Here is a 27589-nt window from a genome sequence, read left to right as displayed (position 1 = left end):
TTGCATGCCTTGTGTGATTTCATGACCTGAACCATCCCGATTTTTCATTGCTTCATTTGCAAGGTCGTGAGATCATCACTCACGTAGATCTTGGTGGTTCATAGGGCCACCTTTTTTCCCAAGAAGCCTACTCGTGATTCTTGATCCTTAAACTTGAGGAGAGGTGGCTGTAACATGTAGCGGAAGTATTCGTAATTAAGGATCCTGTCACACAAATTCTCACACCGCCTTCTGTATCCTGAGTTTTGCGAGTTTAGCAATCCACTTTTATGACTTCAAACTTTAAGAGATTTTGAGAGAGAGAGAGAGAGAGAGAGAGATAGAAATTGTACACCGTATGGTGTTCCGAATTACCCACTGAAGGGCCTCCTATCTCGTTACCGGAATAGTATTTGCTTTATTATTTTGAAGAGACTAACTTTGGACTGACGATAAGCCAAACACAAGATCTCGGAGGACCAAGAGTCGGGCTTAACTATACATGGTTGTAGAAGCACCAATGATGTTCAATCTCGAGCCTATGCACTGAATGTTGAGTTCTACCTTCACCAAAGTGCTGTAGCAAAACGATGAAGATAAGTATGTTGAAAAGTTCTCCCATGCAGAAAAATGTAAGGTGACCTGAAGGGCTGAATGCTGTAGATGCTGCGTTTTGATGAAGAGTGGCTGAATGCTTCATGCGTCAATGCTCCTTGTGCTGTGTACTGAAAATGCTGAATGCGGAGGTGGTCTAGGGCTGAATGGTCAATCGCTTATGCTTCTTGTGCTGAAGACTCCAACGCTTGATGGCTGATTATGAGATGATTGAATGAATGGTGCAAAAGCAAGACTATTTATATGCTTCTAAGTGGCTGGTCGGTAGGCTAAAGGGCTGGCCGACTGGACACTAAATGCTTTACACGACTTGTTTATTATGGATAAATGGTATTAAATGCTAGAAATTATGAGAAAAATGCCAGATAAATGCTAATAAATATTCTAAAAATACTAGATATTATTTGAATGCTTCTGCAATGATCTATATGCAATAGATGAATGATATGCAATATGCAGAGTGCTTTCTAATGCAAACCCTAAGGTTTCTACTGACTCTACATGCATGAATGAATCTCTTCAGGTCAAGGGACTTGATTGACCGATTGACTTGCTATGGCTAAGGAATGACCTACGTAGCTCGTGCCTGACTTATCATGGACTGAGGATTACAATGGGGTCACGGCGTACGACAATTATCATCCTGAAGGGTACTAATAATGTACAATGTTGCACTGATGATAATGAGCCATCTTGTCACCATGCACTACAGTGCAGAGTGCATGTGACAATGGCTTCCTTCTCGTGTCTATATCCACTCACCATGTATGGACAATGAAGAGGGTTCTTGTGATGCCTATTTGTCTACACAGTGCCTCTCCATCCTCTTTGTGTGATGCAGGCTGGTAACCCTCACATTCAACACCCTTGACTGCCTACGTTTGTCCTCTTCCAAGGTTGCCATCATGATGGCATTTTGGTGGGGTCGGACAGTTTCGTTGTTTCTTTGCCACGACCATCCATTAGCAGGTGTCATGACCCTGTGTTTTTCTCTGGACAAGATGCAGATGTGCACGGGGACATGGTGGACAGTGTGAATGGCATCAGGTGGGAGTGAATATGGAAGCCCATGTGTGGATAACCCCATGTGTGAAAGGGGGCAAAGGAATTTTAACTTAAAAGGTTTTAAAAACCTTTAAAGTAATTTTTAATGCCATTTATGAAGAAAACGTGGCCCATAAGCTATTTTGGGGCCACGTGTGCTCTTTGGGAAAGAGGAGGGGCTGGCAGGTAGTAGGCGCCTATCTCTTGTGGACATGTGTGCTTTTTTGGGAGAAGTGGACTGCGCTGGCTTCTCTCCCTCTCCTTCTCTTGCATACCGGCAGGCTAGAATGTGTGGCTACGCAGGTCTGCAGGGAAAGGCTGGCGGGCAGCGCAAGGGAGAGGGGTTTCTGAAAACAGGCAGGCTGCAGGGCTGCGCTTCAGCTTTCTCTTGTTTTTTGGAGAGAGTTGCAAGCAGGCAAAGCTGTTGTGTATGCAGGCGCAGCTGAATTCAGGCTCTGAACTGACTCTTGAAGAGGGAAGCTACTGGCTGGTGTGTTGCACAATAGGACAGAAACACAGATCCTTTTTCTTCCCTCTCTTTGGCTTTTTGGAGGATAAACTGGCTGCTGTGCTGCAGAGTACACAGGCGCCTGCAGGTTCTTTCTTCTGTCTTTCCCCTTTGCTTTTGGCATGAAGTTGGCTGGCTGCGCTGCTGTCCATACAGGCAGAGTTGGACACAAAGGTGTGGACTGCAGGACAAGAAGGCAGGACACAAAGGGGGCATTTCCTCGTGTCTTTCCCTCTCTTGTGGAAAGCGACATAAAGACTGTAAGTCTCTCTTTCTTTGTGAGCAAGTGGGACTGCAGGTGATGTCTTTCGGAGTCTCTCTTTCCACTGGCTCAAGACTGTTCCAGAGTGGTTCTCTCTAGCCCTTTGTGAGAGGAAGGGTTTGACAGTTCAGAGGGTGGAAACATGACAATTTATGGGCTGTTTTTGTTTGGTTGCAAATTCAGCTATGTGCTTGGGTCTTTGGCTGCAAGTACAAGGTTACTTGGTTATGTTTCTTGGCATGGGAGTGATGCAAGCTCGCATGGCTACGTGCTCATGGAGCAGATTGTTTTCTTCCTGCTAGAAAGGAACAGTGAGACCTACAGTTTTGGGCATCTCTATGTTGCCAGATGTTTCATGAGGGAACAGGTAACTAGATGTATGCCGTTGTTGACGAGGAAGCATGTTTTTGGGTTTCTCCAGGAGATTGGTCACATGTAGGCAGAAAGTACAGGAGTGGACACATGTTTGGTACAGCCTTGCTACTGGTTGGACAGGGGACAGGGAATCCATGACAGAGATGGATAGTACCCTTGGAAGGTAGAGAGGGTTTGTACAGGTGTGTCGACTGTATGGTATGCTGTGCTGTGATACTCTTTTGAGAGACAGTTTGGGAGTCTGTGTTGTGATGCAGAAGCACTGGATGTGTCAGGGTGTGATGCTGTTCATAGTGTGAGAGGCTATGGATGGTTGTGGCAGCCTTGATCATGGGAGAAAGCTTCTGTATGCAGACTCAATGTGAGAGAGTCTTTCGATGCGAACAATGGCTGGACTTGTTTGTGGATGCCGAGTGGACAAGAAGCCAGATGCAGGTTCTTTGCAGGCTTCAGGGGTTCTACTGTGACGGCTGAGTTCCCAGCCTTATATTGTAATCAAAGCTCTTATAATCAATTAAAGAAATACCGCAAGGGGCGCCACTACGATTTGGGGCCAATCGGTGTCCGTGTACTGTTTGCAGGAGCACTCTAGCTCCCCCTGTTTGTTTTCCTTTTCTAGGTCCTCAATGGTGTTGAAGTGTTTTATGTGCAAGTGTTTGTTTCACCGCCCTTTGCTTTCTGAAGGCCGGTTTACAAGGTTCCGTTGCCGGGACACATCGTCGACTTTCTCAAGCAGGCGAGTCCGTGGTTGCTTTGGTCGGGACAATCGCCAACTTTCCTAAGGGGGCGAGCTCGTGGTTGTCTCATGAGAGTCACATCAAAAGCTTCAACATGAGGAAAGTGAAAAGGAAGTGCAGGACACAGTACAGGATTTTGTGTCTTTGCCTATATGAGGTGAAGAGCAAGAGCTGAAGATGAAGCTCAGGAGAAAAGACACCAAGGACAAGAAGTAGTCGGCCAGGAACAAGAAGCAGTTGAAGTGTTATGGTGCAGGAGATGCGTTGAAGGCTATGGCTTTCGACAGTTTGTCACCGGTGGTATCTTCATAGAGGCTTCATGGGTTCGGAAGACAGTTTCTTTCTATGTTTAGCAGTGGTGATCTACTATGCTTCATCGAGGACTTGTGCTTACCACTTGGGTGGAGTGCAAGCAGGTTTTGGGTGCCTGAGGATGTATCAGATGAGACTCAGATGGAAGTGGAGGAACTTGACGAGGTTCTTATTCCTGAGCAAATACTGGCACATAAGGAAAGAAAGGTACAGGGTAAGGTTTCCCGTCGCTATCCTGTGAAGTTCAAGAGCTGTTCACTGATGGATACGAAGTGGATGGAGGAAGTTCACTGATGGATGCGAAGTGGATGGAGGAGGGTGACTTAGCAGATTCACCTCAAGATTTGCAGCTTTATCTTGATGCCTTTGAGTTGGAGTCGACTCTTGTTACGGCTTATTCAGGTTCAGCAGAGCATGGGTCTGGAGCATTGCTTGATGCTTAAGAGGGGGGTAGCACCTCCGTTCCCTTGTTGTTACAGACAGGCTCATTTGTTATCTAGGAGTCGCTTGGTGACATCTTTGTATTCACCCGAAGGTACTGAGGCTGACAGTACATCTGCTTATGGGACTTCTATGATATTGTGTTCTAGACACATGAGATGGTGGTTGAGTATGGTTCACAGTCGCGCGCATCTTGAACTATAACTGCAACTATGGATAACTCTATGGAGGGCATAAGTCTTGCGAGCAGTCCTAGAGTTGGTTTGGTTCATGGAAATATGGATCGAACTCTATTCGTGCATGTATGCATACACTTTTTGAGGTAGAGGTATTTTTGTATTCTGGTGCCATTGGATCCTGGTACCATTGAGAATACATTGGGAAATACTCTGCATTGTGTCATGTGCTGCATGTATGTTGGTATGATACATCAAGTGCTTTATTATGTTCATGGATGCACCACTGGGTGTAACTCCTGCGGGATGGCCATGAGAACATATGTGGGAAAGTACTTGGTAGATGTAGTGTTTGGATGCATTGAGTGCTTTCATATGCTCATGTTTTACCATCAGTCGTGGGTCCTGCGGGATGCCCATGGGCGTAAGGCTTGCGAGCAGTCCTTAGACTGTTACTTTGGAGTAGGTAGAGCATTTTGAGGAGCATATTGTTTGCGAATGCATATGTGTGTCATGCATATGTGTGCCATATGTAGAATGATGCATGGTTTTGTTTTTGGCAGTTAACGTGTTTCCATTTGGTTTTAGACTTTTGCTGTAGGTTCTGAAGGAACAAGCAAGCTTTGTGTCCAACTCTGCCTGTATGGACAGCAGCGCAGCCAGCCAACTTCATGCCAAAAGCAAAGGGGAAAGACAGAAGAAAGAACCTGCAGGCGCCTGTGTACTCTGCAGCACAGCAGCCAGTTTATCCTCCAAAAAGCCAAAGAGAGGGAAGAAAAAGGATCTGTGTTTCTGTCCTATTGTGCAACACACCAGCCAGTAGCTTCCCTCTTCAAGAGTCAGTTCAGAGCCTGAATTCAGCTGCGCCTGCATACACAACAGCTTTGCCTGCTTGCAACTCTCTCCAAAAAACAAGAGAAAGCTGAAGCGCAGCCCTGCAGCCTCCCTGTTTTCAGAAACCCCTCTCCCTTGCGCTGCCCGCCAGCCTTTCCCTGCAGACCTGCGTAGCCACACATTCTAGCCTGCCGGTATGCAAGAGAAGGAGAGGGAGAGAAGCCAGCGCAGTCCACTTCTCCCAAAAAAGCACACATGTCCACAAGAGATAGGCGCCTACTACCTGCCAGCCCCTCCTCTTTCCCAAAAAGCACACGTGGCCCCAAAATAGCTTATGGGCCACGTTTTCTTCATAAATGGCATTAAAAATTACTTTAAAGGTTTTTAAAACCTTTTAAGTTAAAATTCCTTTGCCCCCTTTCACACATGGGGTTATCCACACATGGGCTTCCATCTTCACTCCCACCTGATGCCATTCACACTGTCCACCATGTCCCCGTGCACATCTGCATCTTGTCCAGAGAAAAACACAGGGTCACGACATACCCCCCTCTTGAAAAATGGCAAGCGTCCTCGATTGCACTCAATGGCACAGTAAAGCATCTCATGAGCAAAGACACCCCAGATGGCAAAAACAATGGCCCTCCAATGCATCTGGGTGATAATACAATCATCCTGCACAATAGGCCACACTGTCCTGCGTGGACTGCAGGACAAGAAGGCAGGACACAAAGGGGGCTTTTCCTCGTGTCTTTCCCTCTCTTGTGGAAAGCGACATAAAGACTGTAAGTCTCTCTTTCTTTGTGAGCAAGTGGGACTGCAGGTGATGTCTTTCGGAGTCTCTCTTTCCACTGGCTCAAGACTGTTCCAGAGTGGTTCTCTCTAGCCCTTTGTGAGAGGAAGGGTTTGACAGTTCAGAGGGTGGAAACATGACAATTTATGGGCTGTTTTGGTTTGGTTGCAAATTCAGCTATGTGCTTGGGTCTTTGGCTGCAAGTACAAGGTTACTTGGTTATGTTTCTTGGCATGGGAGTGATGCAAGCTCGCATGGCTGCGTGCTCATGGTGCAGATTGTTTTCTTCCTGCTAGAAAGGAACAGTGAGACCTACAGTTTTGGGCATCTCTATGTTGCCAGATGTTTCATGAGGGAACAGGTAACTAGATGTATGCCGTTGTTGACGAGGAAGCATGTTTTTGGGTTTCTCCAGGAGATTGGTCACATGCAGGCAGAAAGTACAGGAGTGGACACATGTTTGGTACAGCCTTGCTACTGGTTGGACAGGGGACAGGGAATCCATGACAGAGATGGATAGTACCCTTGGAAGGTAGAGAGGGTTTGTACAGGTGTGTCGACTGTATGGTATGCTGTGCTGTGATACTCTTTTGAGAGACAGTTTGGGAGTCTGTGTTGTGATGCAGAAGCACTGGATGTGTCAGGGTGTGATGCTGTTCATAGTGTGAGAGGCTATGGATGGTTGTGGCAGCCTTGATCATGGGGGAAAGCTTCTGTATGCAGACTCAATGTGAGAGAGTCTTTCGATGCGAACAATGGCTGGACTTGTTTGTGGATGCCGAGTGGACAAGAAGCGAGATGCAGGTTCTTTGCAGGCTTCAGGGGTTCTACTGTGACGGCTGAGTTCCCAGCCTTATATTGTAATCAAAGCTCTTATAATCAATTAAAGAAATACCGCAAGGGGCGCCACTGCGATTTGGGGCCAATCGGTGTCCGTGTACTGTTTGCAGGAGCACTCTAGCTCCCCCTGTTTGTTTTCCTTTTCTAGGTCCTCAATGGTGTTGAAGTGTTTTATGTGCAAGTGTTTGTTTCACCGCCCTTTGCTTTCTGAAGGCCGGTTTACAGCAGGTGACATCAATGTCCTACGCCACGTCTACCAAGTCCTTCCGAAGCGTATAGATACTTTGATAAATAACTTTCAACAACTTTGTTCTTGACAATGTATAGCACAATGTAATGAGAATAAGAGTGCAGAGAGAGAAGAGAGACAATACACAGTGTTGTGTCCCAAATACCTTGTGAAGGCCCCCCACTACGTATGGTGTATTTGCTTTATTGAATAAGTAGAATGACTTACTGTTGGCTGTAAATAACCAGGATTGAACTAATCTTGGAGACCTTCACTTGGCTGAGGTAACTCTCAGTCTAAAGATGACCCTTGATCTTCACCTTCCACCTTGCCCTTGGCTCGGATCGGCTGTCTAGGCCCTTGAATCTTGGCACTTGCAAAATATATGAGATGATTTATGCAAGGGACTGAATGGCTATATATATATCCTCCATATGTTCTAGTCAGTCATAGCACTACTGTCGGATCTGTCAGTCTGTTTTAATGCTCAAGACTTGCAAAAAATAGCATTAATCGCTATTCGCATGTGTGTTGTTGGGTTGTCACCACTGCTGCGAGGCCGACAACCTCTTTTGCTAGCCGATTGGGAGTTCTAGGCTCCATAGGGCAAATAAGATTAATGCTATACCTATGTTTAGCAAAGACACATAAGAGAAGAAGAGAGAGAGACCTAAGCTACTGTATATTGCCAAAACATGCTATATATACAATGATCTTGCTGATTCATAGCTTCATGATGCATACCAAAGATCCTTGCAGCCCTTTGCTTGCAATCGGACAAGAGAAGCTCCTGTTGGTCCACCATTGTGCCCTTGCTGCCCTGTGGACTCGGACAAATGGATCCTCTTGATCTTTGAATGAGTCTTCTAATGAATGCCTAATGATTCTATTTATAGGGAAAAGATATGAATTCGTAATCAAGTCGGTTTTGCCTATTTTTTTTCACAAAACATTATCCAAAAAGTCATATTTTGTGTCCAAACTATGCCCAAAAGGTGTCCCAACCACTGGGCTATGTCGTGGGCACTTCCGGGAGCCTGTAGGGCAATGAAATTCGCTCTAAATCTGCCTCTAAATTTGCCCATATATTTGCTAATGAGAATATATATGTCTATGAGCATCGGGATTAATGGATGCACATGACTTCCCCTCCTGTGCCAAGCTTGGAGCACTGGGGCAATCCATACACCTTTGCTCCAATTCCGTTCCGGTCCAATTGAAGACTGCACTTCATATCCTTCAGCTCAATCCCCGAGCTCTTTGACTTGGTCTTCAAGGTCTTTGGCTCGGTCTCTCTATCTCCTAAATTATATGTAGTCTCTTTCTCCTACTCGCAGGATTCGGAGAGATTTTCTGGAAGCTCCTCTGAAACTGTTGGGACGACCTCATCCTCCTCCAAATAGGATTTGGAGAGATCCACCTCCTTGGAAACTATCGGGTTGACCTCATCCTCCAAATAGGATTTGGAAAGATCCACATGCTTGATCTGCAGTTCTAGTTCTCGTTTGGCTTCTGGCTCTAGCTTTGTCTCTAGTTCTGGTTCCGGCTTTGGCACCTGCATCCCGTTTAATGGCACCTCCTTAGAAACACCTCTTTCTGTGGTCACGTCTCTCAAGAACTCGTCTTAGAAGCTCTCTTTTCGTTGCGTCAATGCTTTCGGTCATGGGCTGCTTTACAACCCTAGGTGATTCCTCCTTGGCCTTTGTGGATGTTGCCATGAACTGTGCCCATGTTTCCTTGAGTTGTTGTCATGTGCACAGTGGGTATCTACCGTGTGCTATACGCATGCAAGACTAGTTTCGAGGCTTGGGGAAGCTTGGAACTAGGCAGGCTGATTGACGAGCTGAGTTAGGGAAATATTAACGGGCGGGCACCCAAGTATGGACGGGCGGGCGGCCAAGTGTGGACGCTCGATGACCGGCCAAGAGCCTATAAAAGGGTGGCCAAGGTTAGTTATTGTATTATAGAGAGTCTCGCGAGTTTGTGAGAGCTCTATGGTCTTGGAGCCTGGATCTAGTGCAGACGTGCACCTGCTTTATGCAGCCGAGGCCGGCAGCAGTCTCGAGGCCCGCGAGGGCAGCTTCGTGGCGGTACGGGACGTCGCGAGGAGGAGGTTGGTCGGTACGTCATCCTAGTTAGCTCAGCTCGTGGCTCGGTGGGGACAGCCAAGACTGTGGGCTTGCCCACGACTGTCATGGTTGGGAGGTGAGTCAGGCCTGCACCCCCTTGCTTGTTTGTTGTTCGTTTGTTTGCAGGATTCGAGTTCGAACCAAGATCGATCACGAGGGGATCCGTGGGGATTTGACAGTGGTATCAGAGCATACCTCGTGAACGAGCAAGTCGGTAGGTAGAGAAGAAGAGGTCGAAGAACGGTATGTGTTAAAAAGCTTGCTGTTTTTCTGTGCATACTGCAGTTTTCAGTTTGGTATGTGTTTTTTCTTTATCAAAGAACCCCATGTTGAGGGGAGATGGTAGTTAAGTAGGGTTGATTGCTTTTGCAAAGAAGAGGCATGTTTGTTGTGCAGTCGCATAACCTGTAGGGAGAGAAACAGAAAAAAAAATGCATGTTTGCTTTTCGTTGTTTTTTTGGCGCATGAGAGAGAGAGCGAGAGAAGAGCTGGCGAGTGGGTTGCTGGTCGGGTTCTGTTGACGCGGCAGGCAGGCAGGTACGTTGCAGGTGGGCAGGTGCGTCACCAGGCGGACTAGGCCTGTAGGCAGTTGGGCGGCCAAGCCAGGCGGCTTGCGCAGCCACCCCAGGCCGGCCAGGCCTGCGTAGCCAGGCAGCCAGGCCTACGCAGCCTAGCGCACCGGCCAGCCCAAGCCACGTACAGCAGGTTGGCGCCCAGACCATGCACAGCAGGCGGGCGCCCAGGCACTCGTGGGCAGGCGCAGGATGGCGAGTAGTCAGCAGCCGACGGCAGGCGTGCAGGCGACGGAAAGAAAGCAGCCGGCAGCATGGCGACGTCAGCTCCACTGGCGGGCTAATCCAGGCGCCGGCAGCTCACCGTCAGGCTAATCCAGAAGGGAAGCGAAAAAAAAAAACGCAAGCAAAGCATTACGTTTTTCTTTAGTGCTTTCGTTTTTTTTTTGGGAGTTTAAATTTTTTTTTATAAAAGGTTTAAAAGTTCTCTCCTCTCTAAGGTTTCCAAGGTGTTTTTTCTTTTTTAAGAAAAGAGAATATATATATCCATATATATATATATATATATATATATATATATATATATATATATATATATATATATATATATATATATATATATTCAAGAAAAAAAAAACACAAAAGCTAAGCTTAGCTTTTGAAGATTTTTGGCTTTTGGGAAACCTTTATAAACCCCCTGAAGTGGGCTTCTTGCCACACATCACTCAAGTTCTCAAGTTTTCAAGCTCTCAAGCTCTCGAGTTCGCTCGCACTTTCATTGTGCAAAGATCGAATTTTCTCTCCACGTACCCTCTTCACGAGTCGACCCAAGAATCAGAGTTGGAGCCCCTTGTGGAACGCGAAGGCTTGCCGGCTACGGAAGGTACCGATGCCGATCTTTTTGACGATTTTGTGTCAAAATCAGATTTCCAAGAGTTCAAAGTAGCTCTCGAAGCTTCTTCGACGGAACGTCAGGCACAAATCGCAGTTCAGATGCAAGCTTTGCAGAACTCCATCGCTCTATTGACCACTACCTTCTCTACTTTCTCGGGTATGGATACCTTGGCTTCAGCTTTAGGCGCCAACATTACTCCGGAACCATTTGGGGGCGAGCAAAAGCAGCGAACCAAGGAGATCGTGGACATGTGGCTACACAAGTGGTAAGTTCACTTTCAGTTTCATCCATATGATGATGGAAAGAAGATACAGTTAGCAGCAGGTTTCCTGTCCGGCAAAGCTTTGCTTTGGTGGAAGGAACTGAATCCTAAGCCAACGACTTGGGCACAATTTGAAGACATTTTCAAGAAATAATTCCTCAAGAAAGAGGATGATTACGATGTTGTTGCCCGGTTTTCAGCTTTGACCATGACCTCGCAACACCTCACTTATGAGGTCTACCTCCTTTCAGGGACCTCTTGTAAATACAATTGATTTTGGAAATATAATGGATTCTTCTTTGTATACCGCTTTCCATTGTGTATTGATTCCACTTTCTTCTTTTCTCATCCCTTCCATGGATGTGAATGAATTAAGTGTGTTTGAAAGCAAAGAATTACAGAAGATACTTGATTACTTTCAAAATGTATTTCCTAAGGAATTGCCATCGGGTTTACCACCTGAACGGGCAGTAGATCATCGTATTGACTTGATCCCTGGTGCTCATCCTGTGAGTATTCCACCTTATAGGATGAGCCAAGCTGAGGAAGATGAGTTGGCTAAACAACTCAAAGATTATTTGAGGATGGGCCAGATCCGTCCAAGTAAATCACCTTGGGGTGCACCTGTGTTGCTTAGGAGAAAGAAGGACAATACTTGGAGAATGTGTATAGATTACAAGAGATTGAACAAGCTGACCATTAAGAACCGTTATCCTCTCTTTAGATCAGATGACCTAATTGACCGGTTAGCAGGAGCGAAATATTTCACGAAGATAGATTTACGTACTGGCTATCACCAGATACGTATTCATGAAAGGCATGTCGAACGAACCGCCTTTCGGACTAGGTATGGCCATTACAAGTTTCTCGTATTACCTTTTGGGTTAACCAATGCTCCAGCCACTTTCCAGCAAATGATGAACGATCTTTTTCGTGAACATTTGGGGAAATTTGTGGTGGTGTTCTTGGATAATATTTTGATTTATAGTCGTACTCTTGAGGATCATGTCAGACACCTCATGATAGTCTTATCTATTTTAAGACAGAATCGACTATATGCTAAGTTGAGTAAATGTGAGTTCTTTATGACCGACATCGTTTACTTGGGACACAAGATCACTAGAGATGGATTGAGCATTGATTATGACCGAGTTCAGAAGGTTTTGGATTGGCCTATACCGCGAACAGTGAAACAACTTCGTTCTTTTCTCGGTTTTGTTGTTTTTCTTCGGAAATCTATACGGGAGTACTCTCTGCTCACACTACCGATGACCGACTTATTGAAAGGTCGTGGACGTAAGTCAAATCAGCCTATCACTTGGAATAACGATTTGGATATGGCCTTCAGACTTTTGAAAGATAAAGTCAAGGAAGCACCTATCTTAGCATTGCCTGATCCTAGTCGGCCTTATGTTCTTGAAACTGATGCCAGTGACTATGTATTGGGGCTACTTTATTTCTAGATGGTAGACCGGTTGCTTTTGAAAGTAAAAAGCTAGACGACACTCAATCTCGTTGGCCAACCCTTGAGAAGGAGCTTTATGCTGTGATTCATGCTCTCAAGGTTTGGAGACATTATTTATATGGCTCCAAGTTTGTGGTATTGACTGATCATCAATCAATCAAGTATGTGTGTGATGCGGATGATTTGAGAGGAAGGAAAGCTCGTTGGGCAGAGTTAATGCAAGATTTTGATTTTGAGATCCATTATCGGAAAGGGTCCATGAATAATATTGCAGATGCGCTTAGTCGGATTAGAGAGGTGAATACTTTGTCGTTCACCGAGATTTCTACTGACTTATTTCAGTCATTGAGAGGGCTTTGCAGGACTGATAGTTATTTTGGTCCATTTTGGCAGAAGATCCAGGACGGGAGCTCATTGATTGACCAAGACTCGATGACTGAGCAGTCTACTATTCAGGCTGCAGGAGGCCAATGGATGATTCGGAATGGTTTGCTATTCCGTAATGACAAAATTTGTGTACCACAGATCCTGGACATTAGGTCCAAGATTCTTAAGGAGTGTCATGACGCCCCTTCTGCTGGACACCCTGGGGTACACAGGACACTATTATTAGTGAAACACACTTTTTATTGGCCGAAGATGAAAGGGTATGTAGAAGATTATGTTCTCAAGTGTCAGATTTGTCAAGCAAATAAAGCTGAACGCTTTAGACAGGCTGGGTTGTTGCATCCTTTGCAAATCCCAGGTAATAAATGGGAAAGTATTTTCATGGATTTTATTACCGGATTGCCAAGAACACATCAAGGCCACGATTCTATTTGGGTTGTGGTAGATCGCTTGACAAAAATGGCTAGATTTTTACCGACCCGGAAGACTATTACAGCTACGCAATTAGCTCGGCAGTTTATCGAGCAATTGTTTAGACTGTACGGGTTACCGTAGGACATAGTTAGTGATAGGGACTCTAAGTTTACAAGTGATTTTTGGAAACTTGTTTTTGAGAAGTTGGAAACAACTTTGAATTTGAGTTCCTCTGATCATCCTCAATCTGATGGCCAGACTGAAAGAGTGAATCCGATTTTGGAGGATATGCTTCGAGCATATGTATCCAAAAGACAGAGTTCATGGGAGGATTATCTTCCTATGTTAGAATTTGCATATAACAGTACTAAGCATACGAGTACAGGGTTTAGTCCTTTCATGCTTATGTATGGTTTTCAACCAAGATCACCTGTTACAGTAGGATTCTCAGGACTTCAGCATGATGTAGCACGTAATTTTTTGCAAGATATGCAAGAAATGTTACAAGTTGCAAAGGAATCAATTAGAAGTCCTCAAGACCGAGACAGGTTTTATTCTAATAGACATCGTTCACCTAGAGAGTTCTCTGAAGGAACGATGGTGTATTTGCGAGTTCCGAAAGATTCCGAGACTTTACGGACAGGTAGATCTCTGAAATTATCCCCTAGATACTGTGGACCATTTCGTGTTACACGACGGATTGGTTCCGTTGCATATGAATTGGATTTGCCTTCTCATGTGAAAGTTCATCCTGTATTTCATGTCAGTAGACTTAAGGAAGTACTGGGTGGAGCAGATCAGTTAGTTACTCCTCAAGAAATTATAAATGTCGAGGACATGACATTTGTTCCGCACGAACCTGAAAAGATTCTTGGCTTTCGTGAACGAAGATTGCGTCATACGCTTATCACGGAATACAAGATCAAGTGAAAGGATCGTGTTGAGGAGGACGCTACATGGGAGACATTGACTTCTCTTCAAAGAGATTACCCTGGCTTTTTAGTGAGCTCAGGAGTGAGCTCTTAGAGGAAGGGGAGTATGTCATGTGCACAGTGGGTATCTACCGTGTGCTATACGCATGCAAGACTAGTTTCGAGGCTTGGGGAAGCTTGGAACTAGGCAGGCTGATTGACGAGCTGAGTTAGGGAAATACTAACGGGCGGGCACCCAAGTATGGACGGGCGGGCGGCCAAGTGTGGACGTCCGATGACCGGCCAAGAGCCTATAAAAGGGTGGCCAAGGTTAGTTATTGTATTATAGAGAGTCTCGCGAGTTTGTGAGAGCTCTATGGTCTTGGAGCCTGGATCTAGTGCAGACGTGCACCTGCTTTATGCAGCCGAGGCCGGCAGCAGTCTCGAGGCCCGCGAGGGCAGCTTCGTGGCGGTATGGGACGTCGCGAGGAGGAGATTGGTCGGTACGTCATCCTAGTTAGCTCAGCTCGTGGCTCGGTGGGGACAGCCAAGACTGTGGGCCTGCCCACGGCTGTCATGGTTGGGAGGTGAGTCAGGCCTGCACCCCCTTGCTTGTTTGTTGTTCGTTTGTTTGCAGGATTCGAGTTCGGACCAAGATCGATCGCGAGGGGATCCATGGGGATTTGACAGCTATGCCCATCTTTGCTCGTATAGAAGTTGGCCTTGACACACCTCTTCCTGAAGCTTTACTTGATGTGCTTCCTTCTCTCGTTGTTGTCAGCGGTTCTCTTCTATGAGTTGTTGCCTATACTCGGCGATCATTTGTTTGTACTGGGCTTGGCGATCTTGTTCCCTTTTGTATCGTTCTTCATCTTCCCCTCTCCAACGACTCCATTTCTGCAAGCAGTAACTTACAAGACATGTAAGCTACTGGATGGCCATTTTATTGTAACATAGCTCCAATCGTGATGTTACTTTCATCGGTAATTACTTGGAACGACTTGTCCCACGAGGCAAGCGCTAGACAAGTAGCTTCTGACAAAGCCACCTTGAGGTTCTTGAATGCCTCCAATGCTCGTGGAGTCATTTGGATCCACTACCTTCAAGTCTTGACACCCTTAAGGAGATCAATGAGATCCGCTGAGAGGTCAGAGAATCTGTCTATGTGGGTGGAGTATGCCTGGCATATACCCACAAAGGATCTGATGTCGTGTGCGGTCTGTGGTATCTCACAATTGACAATCTCAGCCACGTTGGCCGGATCAAGTCGGATGCTCTCAGCCCTTATTATGTATCCAAGGTAATGAACCTCGAACAAATAAAACTCTGACTTCTTCTCATTGACGTAGAGCTCGTTGCTTTCCAACATCAATGTCATGTTGCTCAATCATCGTTGAAAATACTAGTATGTTGTCCGAAAATATGAACACACACTTTCCAATTAAGTCCCTAAAGATCCGCATCATCATGCTGTTCAATGTGGTTGGGGCATTCGTCAAGCCAGAAGGCATGACCACAAATTCATAGTGAGCCCGTTCCGTATGGAAGGCTGTCTTGAGGATGTCCCCCTCAACAATCCTCACTTGATGGTACCCACACTTCAAATCGAGTTTCGAGAACACCTTGGCTCCATTCAACCTCTCGAGAATGTTATCTATTCGAGGCATCGGGAACTTACTCTTGATATAGTTAGCTTATTGAGTGTATGATAATCGACACACAATCGAGAAGACCTATCTTTCTTTGTACGAACAGGATCGAAGCTGCAAATGGCGACACACTTGGGCGTATGAAGCCAGATTGCAACAGTTCTTGGAGTTGGCGGTTCAACTCCAATTCCATTGCCTTGGACAAGCGGTATGGAAACTTGCTCGGGGATCCGAGCTTGGAAGGAGGTCTATCTTGTGGTCCTCTGGTCTAGACGGGGGGAGCTGGAGAGGGAGATTGTCCATAAGAAAAATCTTCTGAAACTTTTCATGGAGAGCGTGGTACTTCTCTGAAGCACTGGCCACTATCTGGGTAGTCTGCATATAAATCATTGCACATTGTGTGCCTTTTTAGATTTCTCATTTAGCCTGCAAGTGGCTTATGAGATGAAAGTTCGAGATTCTTGGCTCACATTTAATCGTCAGTGGGGCTTTGGACACATTCTGGATAATCCGAAATGTGTGCATGTCCCAATCAATATCTAGCTGAAACTTGTGAAACCATTGAATTCCCAGAATTATGTCTGCTCCTACAAGAGGGACAACTATAAAATCTCACACAAACTCTATGTCCTGAATCAGTAATTTAGAACCCTGAGCTTCAAACTTCATGCTCATTCGTGTGCTAAATCCATCAATCTTCTTGTCTACCGAAGTCAGGATGAAATAGGCTCATCGAGCAGCCTGTCCTATGACCACATCCTTCGTGCTGGCGCTGTCAAACAAGACAATGTCTCTCTGGCCACCTATGTAGCCAAAGGTCTTGAGCAGTTCATTGCGCTCATACCCCTGGTCTTGGGCACCCTTCTTCTTATCTTCAAGCTCTTGGCTAACAATTGCACCAACCGAAGAACTAGAATCCGAAGAAGAAGGAACAGCCGCTGGGGTCTCTAGGGAAAGGCTGGGGTGGTCGTCTATGGAGTGGAAGTCTTCTAGGAATAATTCTTATAAGTGTGTCTTTTTGTGTGACAAAAGAAACACCTACCCTCCTTGTTGTACTGAGTTGTCTCCTTAGTACTCAGTTTCCCACTGGTCTTGCTTGCCTGAGCTTTCTAGTATGGAGTAAGCTTGGGTGGTTCTTGGAGCCAGAGACTCCCGTACTCTGTCTTGGGGAAGACTCCATCTGGTTCTGGCCTTTTCCCCGAGGCGGGTGCCCAAGGTTGCAGCCGTACGTACGTACGGATCGATCCGTACCGTACGGATCGATCCGTACGTTTATTTTTAAAAAAACCCCCTTTTTGACCTTCAACGTACGAATTTGGGCTTATTTCGGAATTTCGCTTGCAATGCTCTGTTTCGCTCTGTCCCTGCACACTGTGCACATTGCAACCAGGTAATTCTCACGCTCTCTCTCGCTCATGGCCTTGGTTCCTCATGATGCATCTCTGTCTCGTACTGTACTCTCTCTCTCTCTCTCTCTCTCTCTCTCTCTCTCTCTCTCTCTCAACCGCAAGCGGCCAATGTACTACATGATTAATCTCGTCTCTCTCTCGCTCCCTCCCGAGTCCCTCTCCCTCTCTCTCTCTCTCTCTCTCTCTTTCCTCCTTTGGAGTATGCTCTAAGCTCTCCCTCTCTCTCTCTCTCTCTTTCTTCCTTAGGAGTATGCTCTAAGCTCTCTCTCTCTCTTTCTTTGTGTCACACAGCTTCCAGGATCCAATATGCCGAAGCCATGCAACCCCTACTGGCAGGAGCAAACCAATGTCATCCGTGTTATTAATACGCCGACCCAAGCTGGTTCTGGCACGCGTAGATGACAGTGCAAGTATTGGAACTTCGAGCTCACGAGTACAATTAGCAAAGACCTTATTAGATTGTCTTGTAGGTCTCTCTCACAATTTAAAATGTATTTGGATCTTTTTATGTTTATTTTGATATGAAATGCCATATAGATTGATATTTTTTACAATGGTACGTATTTTTACGTACACAAAAATTTTATCTGTACGGAACAACGTACAAATACGTACCGTACATTACGTACAGTACGTACACATCAACCTTGCGGGTGCCTTGGGAGTGGAAGGCTAGGAAGTCTTGGGCTTTCCGCCATCGTACTTTATTTCAGCACTCTGGGCAAGTGAGAGTGCATCCTCGAAGGTGGCTGGCCTAAACATATGCACTTTCCATTGGATTTGTGTGTCATGGCCATAAAGGAACTGTGTCAAGGCCATAAAGGAACTGCTCTTTCTTGTCCTTGTCAGATATGCCTAATTAGAAATATAAGTTCAAAATTTTATTGGCAAACTGTAGGATTGCATTAGGAATTTTTTGGACCCAAAAAGGGCCTCCTAAGGATTCCTAATTTTAAGGAATTAGAGCTTAAACAGCTGGGCTTAAGGGAGACAAAGGCTATGATGACCCCTATTTTTTGCCTTGCGACATCAGCCATACTCCCCTAGTTTCACTTTTTAAAGGGAATATTCTCATACTCTCTCTCTTACTTTTTGACTTTTCTCATACTTTCTCTTTTACTTTTTGAATTTTTTATCTTCACTCTCTATAAATTGAATCTTTCTTGTCAGTTTGAAATCTCCTTTCTCATTAACTCCCACCATATCTCCCTTCCACACATCAGCAAACCATTCTCGTATTTAGGTGGGCTCCAAAAAGTGAAATTTTTTTATTTTTTACTTTTTTATATTTTGAGATGGAAAAAACACCACCCAACCAATATGTATGATGAAAATAAATTTTTTCCTCCAAAAAGCTTGTAATTCAGGGTCACGTCAAAAGCCTGTCAGGAGCCAGTACATCCATAACTAACTGTCAGGTCTCCACAACTCCATAAACATAACTAACTGTCAGATCCCGAAATTGTGGGGACCCCAAAAAATTATTATTTTTTAATTTTTCTCATAAATATAATTTATTGATAAAAAACTCCATGTTAGTATATTTGTATATCAAAAATATCATTTTTTACTTAGAAAAACGGATTTGTGTTAAACCTGTAAAGTTTTAACAGTCTTTCTCACTCACTCCCTCTCTCTCTCTCTCTCTCTCTCTCTCTCTCTCAACAGCAAAGTTTTAACAGTCTCTCTCTCTCACTCACTCCCTCTCTCTCTCTCTCTCTCTCTCTCTCTCTCTCTCTCTCTCTGCTTTAGCTTCTTCCTCTGCTTAGCTATGGAGCCTTTGCAAGCTGTCTGTATAGCCCCTTGTGAAGCTAGAAAACGGAAGGTTGATTTATACATTCGTATTCCTGAAGAGTATGGCAGCTCTAAAAAAACCCATCCTACTGATGCACAATCTGTCCAAGCTCATAGGATAGCTAAGGAGAAAAATGTAGATCTTTGGGTTGATGGACATCTCTATCCAGTTGACCCTCCTTTCCGCAATTTATCATCTTTTATGCAATTTGTTGGTAAAGGAGAGCTTGGCTTGTTAGGATACTGCAGAGGATTGACTACAAGTGGAGCTTGGCAAACCCATATTCTCCAATCTCAATTGCAAGCATCACAATTCAGCCTTTTACGAAGAACTTAAAACAGCATCAGATAAAATGAAAGAGATCCTCGCAGAGAATGTGGAGAAGGATGCAAAGATTCAAAGGCTAGAGGAACTTATCAAACGACTCAAAGAAACGCCAAATGGTGCTCGTGAACGCAAAAAGACATTGGCTGGTATAGAATCTCTTGCGTTTTAAAGGTGGAGCACGGAAGAAAAGGATTCGTACAACAAAGTAACATAAACTTTCATTATGCACTCAGTGATTCAAACAAAATAGTCATGATTTGTGTTCTGCCAGGAATTTTCTGCAAGAGGTGTGTGGTTCTAATGAAGAGAGATGGAAGGATTTGGTCAAAGCCATTCTGAATACCAAGGATATTCTCTCAATTATTACTGACCCTCATCATCCTAAAATACGCCAAGCTGTTGTCAGCAATGTAATGAGCGAGATTACCACCTCCATCAATTCTTCATTAATTCAACATGCTTGTGATGCGGCTGGAATCAGCATGAAAGGGTACCAAGCAATCCGTCAGGTTGTAAAAGACGCATTTCTAGGACAAGCACTCAAGGTGATTCACAATGTCAAGCGTATCAATAATGATGATGTGCAGTGAGCTAGAGGACAGTTTTATCACGTTGAGGGCACACTAACATTAGACACAGGGTCGAGCTTCAAGCCAAGGAAGTCCCAACCTCGCCAACGCACTAACACAACACAGAGAGCTCCAAGGAGAAGGATGCGCCAAGGGCATAGGGCTCTACAAGAAATCAAGTTTTATCAGAGAAACACTAAGTTGCTGATAAGAAGAGCCCCTTTTGCTCGCACAGTGAAGGAGATTCTCCAACGATATAGAACAGAGTTCCGTTTGCGTTTCAGTCCCACAGCCTCTCTACAGGATTGCGTTTCTGTCCACAGCAGTTTCCAGCCCTGAAGATTCAGTCTACAGCAGTTTCCAGCCCTGAATCTGTTGTTTGCATCAGTGTCCAGCCTTCTATGCATCATCCACGCATGCAGTAGTCATCTGGTGAAGGTAACACAGCATTCATAAGTGTTTTCAGCATTCTAACATAGTGTAGAACAGTCCACCTTCTTATTCTCTCAGCCTCAGGTGTGCAGCCCTTCCTCATGCCCTTGGGAAGAGTGCATAGGCTCGAGATCAAGTCATCGAGGTGTTTCTACAGCAGTGTACAAATCAGCCACTCTCCAATCCTCCGAGATCTTGCGTTTGGCTTATCTACTGTTCACAGTCATTCTCTCTAAAGAAATAAAGCAAATACTATCTCGTTATCGGGATAGCCTTCAGTGGGTAATTCGGGACCCAATCTGGTGTACAGTTCTCATATCTCTCTCTCTCATCTCTTTAAAGTTTGAAGTATTGAAATGGATTGCTAAACTCATGCGAAACTCAGGATACAGAAGACGGTGTGAGCATTTGTGTGACAGGATCTTCCAATACAAAGACTTCCGCTGCATATCACACATTCCCAAGACAACATTTCGCTTTCAATGGACCCACAAAGAGTTTGTGGTCATGCCCTTCGGATTGACAAACACCTCGACGACATTTAACCGCATGATGATGCGTGTTTTTAGGGACTTGATTGGAAAGTGTCTTTATTTTCTTGGATGACATACTTATATTTTTAGCTACAGTAGAGCAACATGACATTGGCGCCGAAAAAGTGTGAAGTTGCTAGAAAGCAATGAGCTTTATTTCAATGAAAAAAAAATGGAGTTTTATTTGTTCGAGGTTCATTACCTTGGATATATTATTAGTGCTGATGGCATCCGATTATATCCTTGCAAAGTGGCAGAAATCCTGAATTATGAGATTCTTGAAACAACATATGATGTACGATGGTTTGTGGAAATTTGCTAGGCATATTCCACCCATATCGACAAGTTTTCTGACCTCTCGGTAGCTCTCATATATTTGCTCAAGGGTGTCAAGACTCATAGGTAGCACATCCATATGACTCCGCATAGACTGCAGGTTTTCGAGGACCTAAGGGTTGCTTTAGTAGAGGTTCCTTATTATTTAGCACTTGCCTTATGGGATGATTCATTTCGGGGTAAATCACCAATGCGAGTAACATCACCATTGGAGCTATTTTAGAGCAGAATGGTCATCCAATTGCTTACGTGTCTCGTAAGCTGATCCTTGCAGAGAAGAATTACTTGGTCTATGATCAGGAACTCCTTGCGATGGCGATCTAGGCCCTGAACTATTGAAAACATTTCCTACATGGGTGAGACTTTGAGGTTCGCACTAATCATCAGGCATTGCGTTGGCTTTAGATGATGCCAAGTAGGCCGCCAAGATAATCTCATACGGCACTGCCGGCTTAGTTCGGAGCATGTGCGAAAGCATCATCACCGGCAATCTCTTTGCCCTCCTCCAATCCTCCTCTTCTATCTCCCACCATACATCACTGTAGGAGGGCACACCAAAGTGCCCAAAAGCCAACACTACATGCAGGGCTCTTGGAAGTGGTCCTCGAAGCATTGTTTCTCCAGGCGGGCCAGAGCTATGTATCCTCTAGTGAAGTGGGCCTCTTTGGCTGGAGAAGATCACATCTGTGAAGGTCACTGTAAACATAAGATGAGAAACTCCATCTAGGCTCCTCTGTATAGAAAATATCTGCTGCTCGCTGTTGGTATGAAGTGTTAGCGACCATGACCTTGGTTTTGCCAAGATTAACGTGAAGTCTCTCTCATCACAAAACCGCTGTAATGCATCCAAATTCTCTGTAGCCCCTCCATAGAGTCAGAGATAAGGACTATGTCATCTGCAAACATCAGAATGTCCCCAACTGCTTGGGCCAGCTGTGAGCCTGCCCCCCCCAAATCTGTCCACGAACGATGAGATCTCATCGATGTATAGCCTGAACAATGTAGGAGAGAGGGGGCAGGCCTGTCTTGCCTAAAGTGGCGATGAAATGCAAGGGAGACACGGAACCTCCACACGGGAGGGGGGGGGGGGGGGGGGGCACCCATGAGCCGATGCCCCAAGGGGTATGGCATTTCCTACTCAGAAACCCGCCAGGTTTGAAGGTTTGTTAGTGGGTGAGCCCCGCGGCAGGTCCCACAGTACCTAGACCCCTATCCGGGGTACTTGGTCATTGTCACACCCAGATAAGGGTCTCCCGGGGTAATTGCCTCGAGGGAGTGGAAATAATCTCTGTCGAAACTAGTGACAAAAGCCAAAACGTCAATTCAATGCCATCATAAAATTCAAGAGGAAGAGAATCATGTTACAACAGTGTCTAAACAAAGGGGACTCAAGGCTATAGGGATTGACAATTATTAAAAATCGAACACTCAGGTGCTGTAGTCATGATAGGTCTATATGAGAGAGAGAGATTCATTTTATGAATGCTGCATATCTGTGTGGGTTTGCCGGTTCATAAGAACAGGCCAAAAGCTTGAGTGAAGTCTCCAAGCCAGAGGCTCTGTGTAGTTGAGGATGCATATCGTTAAACTTTCAGGCAATTCCATTAACTTATTTAATGCTTAGACCATGCCCCACTTTGTGTATGATTGTTTGGTACTGAGAGGGAGAATAGCTTGCTCACTTTGAAATTTGTGGAAGTTTAGCTACTGCTATGTGAAAAATGTTTTCCTTATCTTGCAGCAGGCTTATGTGGTGAGGCAAGCAAGCTGCATCTCATCGAAAATGCAGGCTTCTCAACCATCGGGGTCAGGTGCCCGACAAATGCAAAATTATGTTAGCATAGATCCAGGAGTTCATGTAAATCAAGGACTATACGGGTGCAGCAGTCACATAAATTCATTCTGTGTCTTACCGACTTGCACCACCCTTTCTTTGTCTTTATCAGGGATGAGTGCAGATGGCAAGAGTACCGAGTGTATTGACTGTGGTGCATCATCTTTAGTTTCAATGAATGAGTCTTCATGGGGACCTGCGAGTGCAGACATGGGAGCTATGGCTCAAGCTAGGGATAATGCCATGCTCCGATACATGGAGAAGAAGAAAAACCGGAGGTATGCATGGTGCTTGTGTTTCTGGATAAAATCTCTGTTTTTTCAAGAGGTATAAATGCCATGCATTTCTATCTGGACAGATATGAGAAGAGGATTCGGTATGTGTCTCGTAAAACTCGTGCAGATGTACGTAAACGTGTGAAGGGAAGATTTGTGAAGGCAGGGGAAGCCTATGATTATGATCCACTTGCTGCATCCAGAAGCGCATGACAGGAATTCTTCTGCAAGACAGCTTCAATTATCCTCTTGTGCGTAAAGCAAGCATAAACTTACTGAACTAGATGCATCATTTTTAATGGGTCTGTAATAATGAATTTCTCACATCCCAACATGTTTCTTTCTGGTGTTGTATCTATCAGCTATTCCATTGTGGAAGTTCAGCACATAAGGGGACTTGCAAGTTCTTCGAAACAATCCAATATATAAATATTAACTTCTCGGTTTGATTGATCAACCCAATATTAATTTTTCTGTTTGGCTCCTTGTTATGTCACTTTAATAAATTACTTTAGAAAGCTCACAAAATAGTAATGTGAAACATATTGGAAAGATACTGTAGATGGCCTTAAAAATCTTGTTCAATTTCTTTGTAAAAAATTATCTCTAAATTTAGAAAGAGAAACACAAAAACAAAACCATACATATTTTTAATTTATGTTGACAAAAATTCCTATGGATTCAAAATTATTAAAAATATTATTTATTGCACTTTCATGTGATTACAATACTAGTATTCTCTTTTTTTTTGGCACAAAGGAATATATTTTAGCTTGTGGATGTTCTCCTCATTGTCACTATCATCACCTTTACTATCTATAGAATGTTCTCTTCCACTATCTCTTTACCAGGTCTATGTGCTTGCTCTTCCTCTATTATTTCAATTGTTTGCTTATTTGCCTTGTACATTCTCTACTATTTCATCTTTATTTAAGGTATACATCAAGTCATCAACTTCATTCTCTCATGAAGTTGATCACTTGCTTTTGCATCTGTTCATGAACCAATCTAATCTTGGATGTGAAGCATGATAATTTTGTTTGTTGATGAAAATATCAAAGATATCTTTTATTGTTGTGTTGGATGAATATACCATTGTCCTTAAAGAGAGTAAACTTTTTGGAGCTTCATTCCTCTTCCTTGATATGGTGTTATCCAATTAGAAGATGGGTAGTACTTTTTGGAGCTACATTTCTCTTCTTTGATATGGTGTTATCCAATTGTTTGCTTATTTGCCTTGTACATTCTCTACTATTTCATCTTTATTTAAGGTATACATCAAGTCATCAACTTCATTCTCTCATGAAGTTGATCACTTGCTTTTGCATCTGTTCATGAACCAATCTAATCTTGGATGTGAAGCATGATAATTTTGTTTGTTGATGAAAATATCAAAGATATCTTTTATTGTTGTGTTGGATGAATATACCATTGTCCTTAAAGAGAGTAAACTTTTTGGAGCTTCATTCCTCTTCCTTGATATGGTGTTATCCAATTAGAAGATGGGTAGTACTTTTTGGAGCTACATTTCTCTTCTTTGATATGGTGTTATCCAATTAGAAGATGGGTAGTACTTTTTTGTCTTGATCATTTTATGAATGGTTGTGAATAAATTATTGCCTAAAAGATACTTTAAATAGAACTTCCAAAAAGACATCAATGCTCTATTAAAAAAATGTTTGTTGGATTATGTGACACGTTTTTATAATGAGGCTTGTCTTTTAACACGGGGTTGTGACCATGCAACATTATATCAGCATTAGGCTTAGCAAGGCTAAGTGCTGAAAGTGTCCCAGAAGAAGTGCACATGTCTAAGGAGAGTAACTCAATATGTGTCAAGACCCCTAGAAGTTGGTTGGTGTTACGAAGACCAAGGAAAGGGTTTCATGCGAGTCGGTAGCCATTTGGGGCTGTGAAGGAAGGCTTTTATGGAGAAACTCCCAGGAATGAAAATCATCCAAGGGGTGGAGCCAAGGGTACCATGATCAGTTTCAAGAAGAAGGATTCATGTTTGTGTTCAAGGACAAAGCAAGAAGACAAGGGGACAAAGTGAAACACATGTATAGATCTCTACATCATATTTGGAGTGAAATTAGAGACACAACAAGGTGTTTAGTGAAAAGGTTGCCATAAAGGGAAAGATGACGAATGTGGGAGACCATATATGGAGAGAGGGGATGCTGACAATCATCCAGGATCAAAGGTTGGAATTCCATCATCAAGTTTAGCAGAAGGGAATGCCATGTGGATGCACATGGACATGTCTAATCCAAGGCTAATCCCTAGTGTGGACACCAAATAACATTAGATTATGGCTTAGATTTGTACAAAAGACCACGTTGTGGGCAAGGACATTAGTTGGCCAAGTGCACAACATGCAAATGAAGTCGAGAGAGCATATATGTATTATTATTATCCATGGAATTGGTTGACAGTAGGTCAACTAGATGGCCTAGTTGCCAAGAGCTTATGAAAGGCATAATATTTTTCATTGTTAGACATCTCTCTCCCCTAATGAGTTAGGTCATAGATAGGCTTTTCATTATTCTTTTTGGAAGGCTAAAGGCCACATACTATTGTACCTTTTTGTATCATATGAATATATTGAATACACAACCATTTCTCTCTATTTGTGTTTTCACTAGGATGTTCCTATCTCAGTGTCTAGGGCTAAAAGAAGACATAGAGCTTCTGTGCACGTAACACTATTATGCTAGCATGAGAATTTTTGACCATGAAGGAAATACACCATTATTGAGTCGGAGTTTCTAGCCATGGTGGTTGCACTACTGGAGAAGTTTTGCCATTACCTTCTTACCCACCCACTTTAAGTTCCTTGTGGTTGACTTTACAACGGAGTTTTAGGGGGGTCCCTTCACCCTAGCATAATTGTAAAGCATTAACTATCACACACTCATAAGATAGCACAAGATGAGTATTGTGGGAGTTGAGTTCATTTCAATTAACATATACAGATTTAACTCAACACTATGAGTATCCAAGAAACCTTCAAACACATCCCCTAGATGTTCCAAGTGAGGATTTTAACCTTTGAATGCATAGATATAAACGCTCTACGACATATCCAACTCAATGGGCTCGAGAGCCACCAAACATCTGACTTATTACCCAAGATAAGGACTTACCCAATAGGAAGAAAAGAGAGGTTTTAAATCTCTTTGATGCATTACAACCTGATTTTCTGTGTTTGCAGGAACTGAAAATTGAAGGCGACCACCCCCTCAATCTCACCACCGAGCGGGAGGAAGTGCCATCTTGCTCAAACTAGGGTGGATGTACGTAGAGCAATTCAAGGAGGAGAACGGACATGTTTTGGTGCTAAAGGTAAAGAACCCCTCTGTTCCTTTTACTCTTTGCATTGTGTATGCTCCTAATGACTCTACAAAGAGGGAAACCCTTTGGGAGAGATTAGGAGCAGTACTTGAGGGAGATGATGTAATAATGATTGGTGACTTCAACATGGTTGAGGCAGCAACTAATCACTCCCACCTTGGGTGGACACCTATCGAGCTAAGAGGGAAGCATGGCAGACATGTATATAGAAATGTAACTGGGTAGATGTTAAGTAAATCTGTAGGCAGACTGATACATGCAGTTACACGTGGATGAATAAACAAGGAGGGCAAGATTGGCGAGCAGCCCGCTTAGATAGATGCTACGCGTCCGGAGGTTGGTGGGGGGTTCCGCCTTGGGACCTTTGCACTCTCCTTGATCGTGGCTACTCAGATCACTCTCCTCTGATGGTTTCCTTTGACCTCCCGACCTCTTCCCCGTGCAGATCCCCCTTCAAGCTTAACATTTCCCACTTGGGGAAGAGCGATTTTGACTTGGGGGTTGAGATAGTGTGGGAGGTAGCAAGAGCCCAAGGTGGGGCCCCCACTAGAGAGATGGGACATATGCATTCAGTATACAATGAATTTTTGCAAGAAGTATAGTAGGATGAATGCAAGAGTAGGGAGAGCCAAGCTCACCATAGCTGAAAAACTGAGGGAGAGCCTCATGCAAACATTGCAATAGGAGGGTCTTGACCGAGTCAGCACCACACTGATTAACAACCTAGACTCCTACCTCCTGACGCAAGCGAATGCCAAAGATGAAGCAATCAGGATCCGCTCCCGCACACGATGACTAGCCAAGGGTGATGCTCCAACCAGTTTCTTTTTCCAGAAAGTCAAGGAGAAACACAAGCAAGAAAGAATAAGTAGGTTGATGACGATCAATGGCTCAATCATGAAAAATGAGGGTGAGATAGTGGCACTTTTCACCCACATCTATCTGCCATTAGTGGG

General features: G+C 44.2%; 1 protein-coding gene across 9 annotated transcripts in view; it reads left to right on the top strand.

Annotated features, from left to right (window-relative positions):
* Positions 1-23748, top strand: part of LOC147642135 (zinc finger protein CONSTANS-LIKE 10-like) — a 31143-nt gene extending 7395 nt beyond the window's left edge. For 3 of the 9 annotated variants that reach the window (XM_086803261.1, XM_086803256.1, XM_086803273.1), the window contains exons 5-6: positions 22912-23282; positions 23363-23748. In XM_086803261.1, coding sequence (XP_086659387.1) covers positions 22912-23282; positions 23363-23492 — 501 coding nt within the window. In that variant the 3' untranslated portion in view covers positions 23493-23748. The remainder of the gene's footprint in view (positions 1-22911; positions 23283-23362) is intronic. The other 6 variants (XM_086803266.1, XM_086803275.1, XM_086803283.1 and 3 more) reach the window with 5 other exon arrangements.
* Positions 23749-27589: the final 3841 nt, after the last annotated feature.

This window comes from Cibotium barometz, chromosome 1 (assembly GCF_041138505.1).
Source record: "Cibotium barometz isolate CiBa-2024 chromosome 1, ASM4113850v1, whole genome shotgun sequence".
Classification (NCBI taxonomy): Eukaryota; Viridiplantae; Streptophyta; class Polypodiopsida; order Cyatheales; family Cibotiaceae; genus Cibotium; species Cibotium barometz.
Note: the sequence above shows the minus strand (reverse complement) of the source record. Positions and strands in the feature narration are given on the sequence as shown.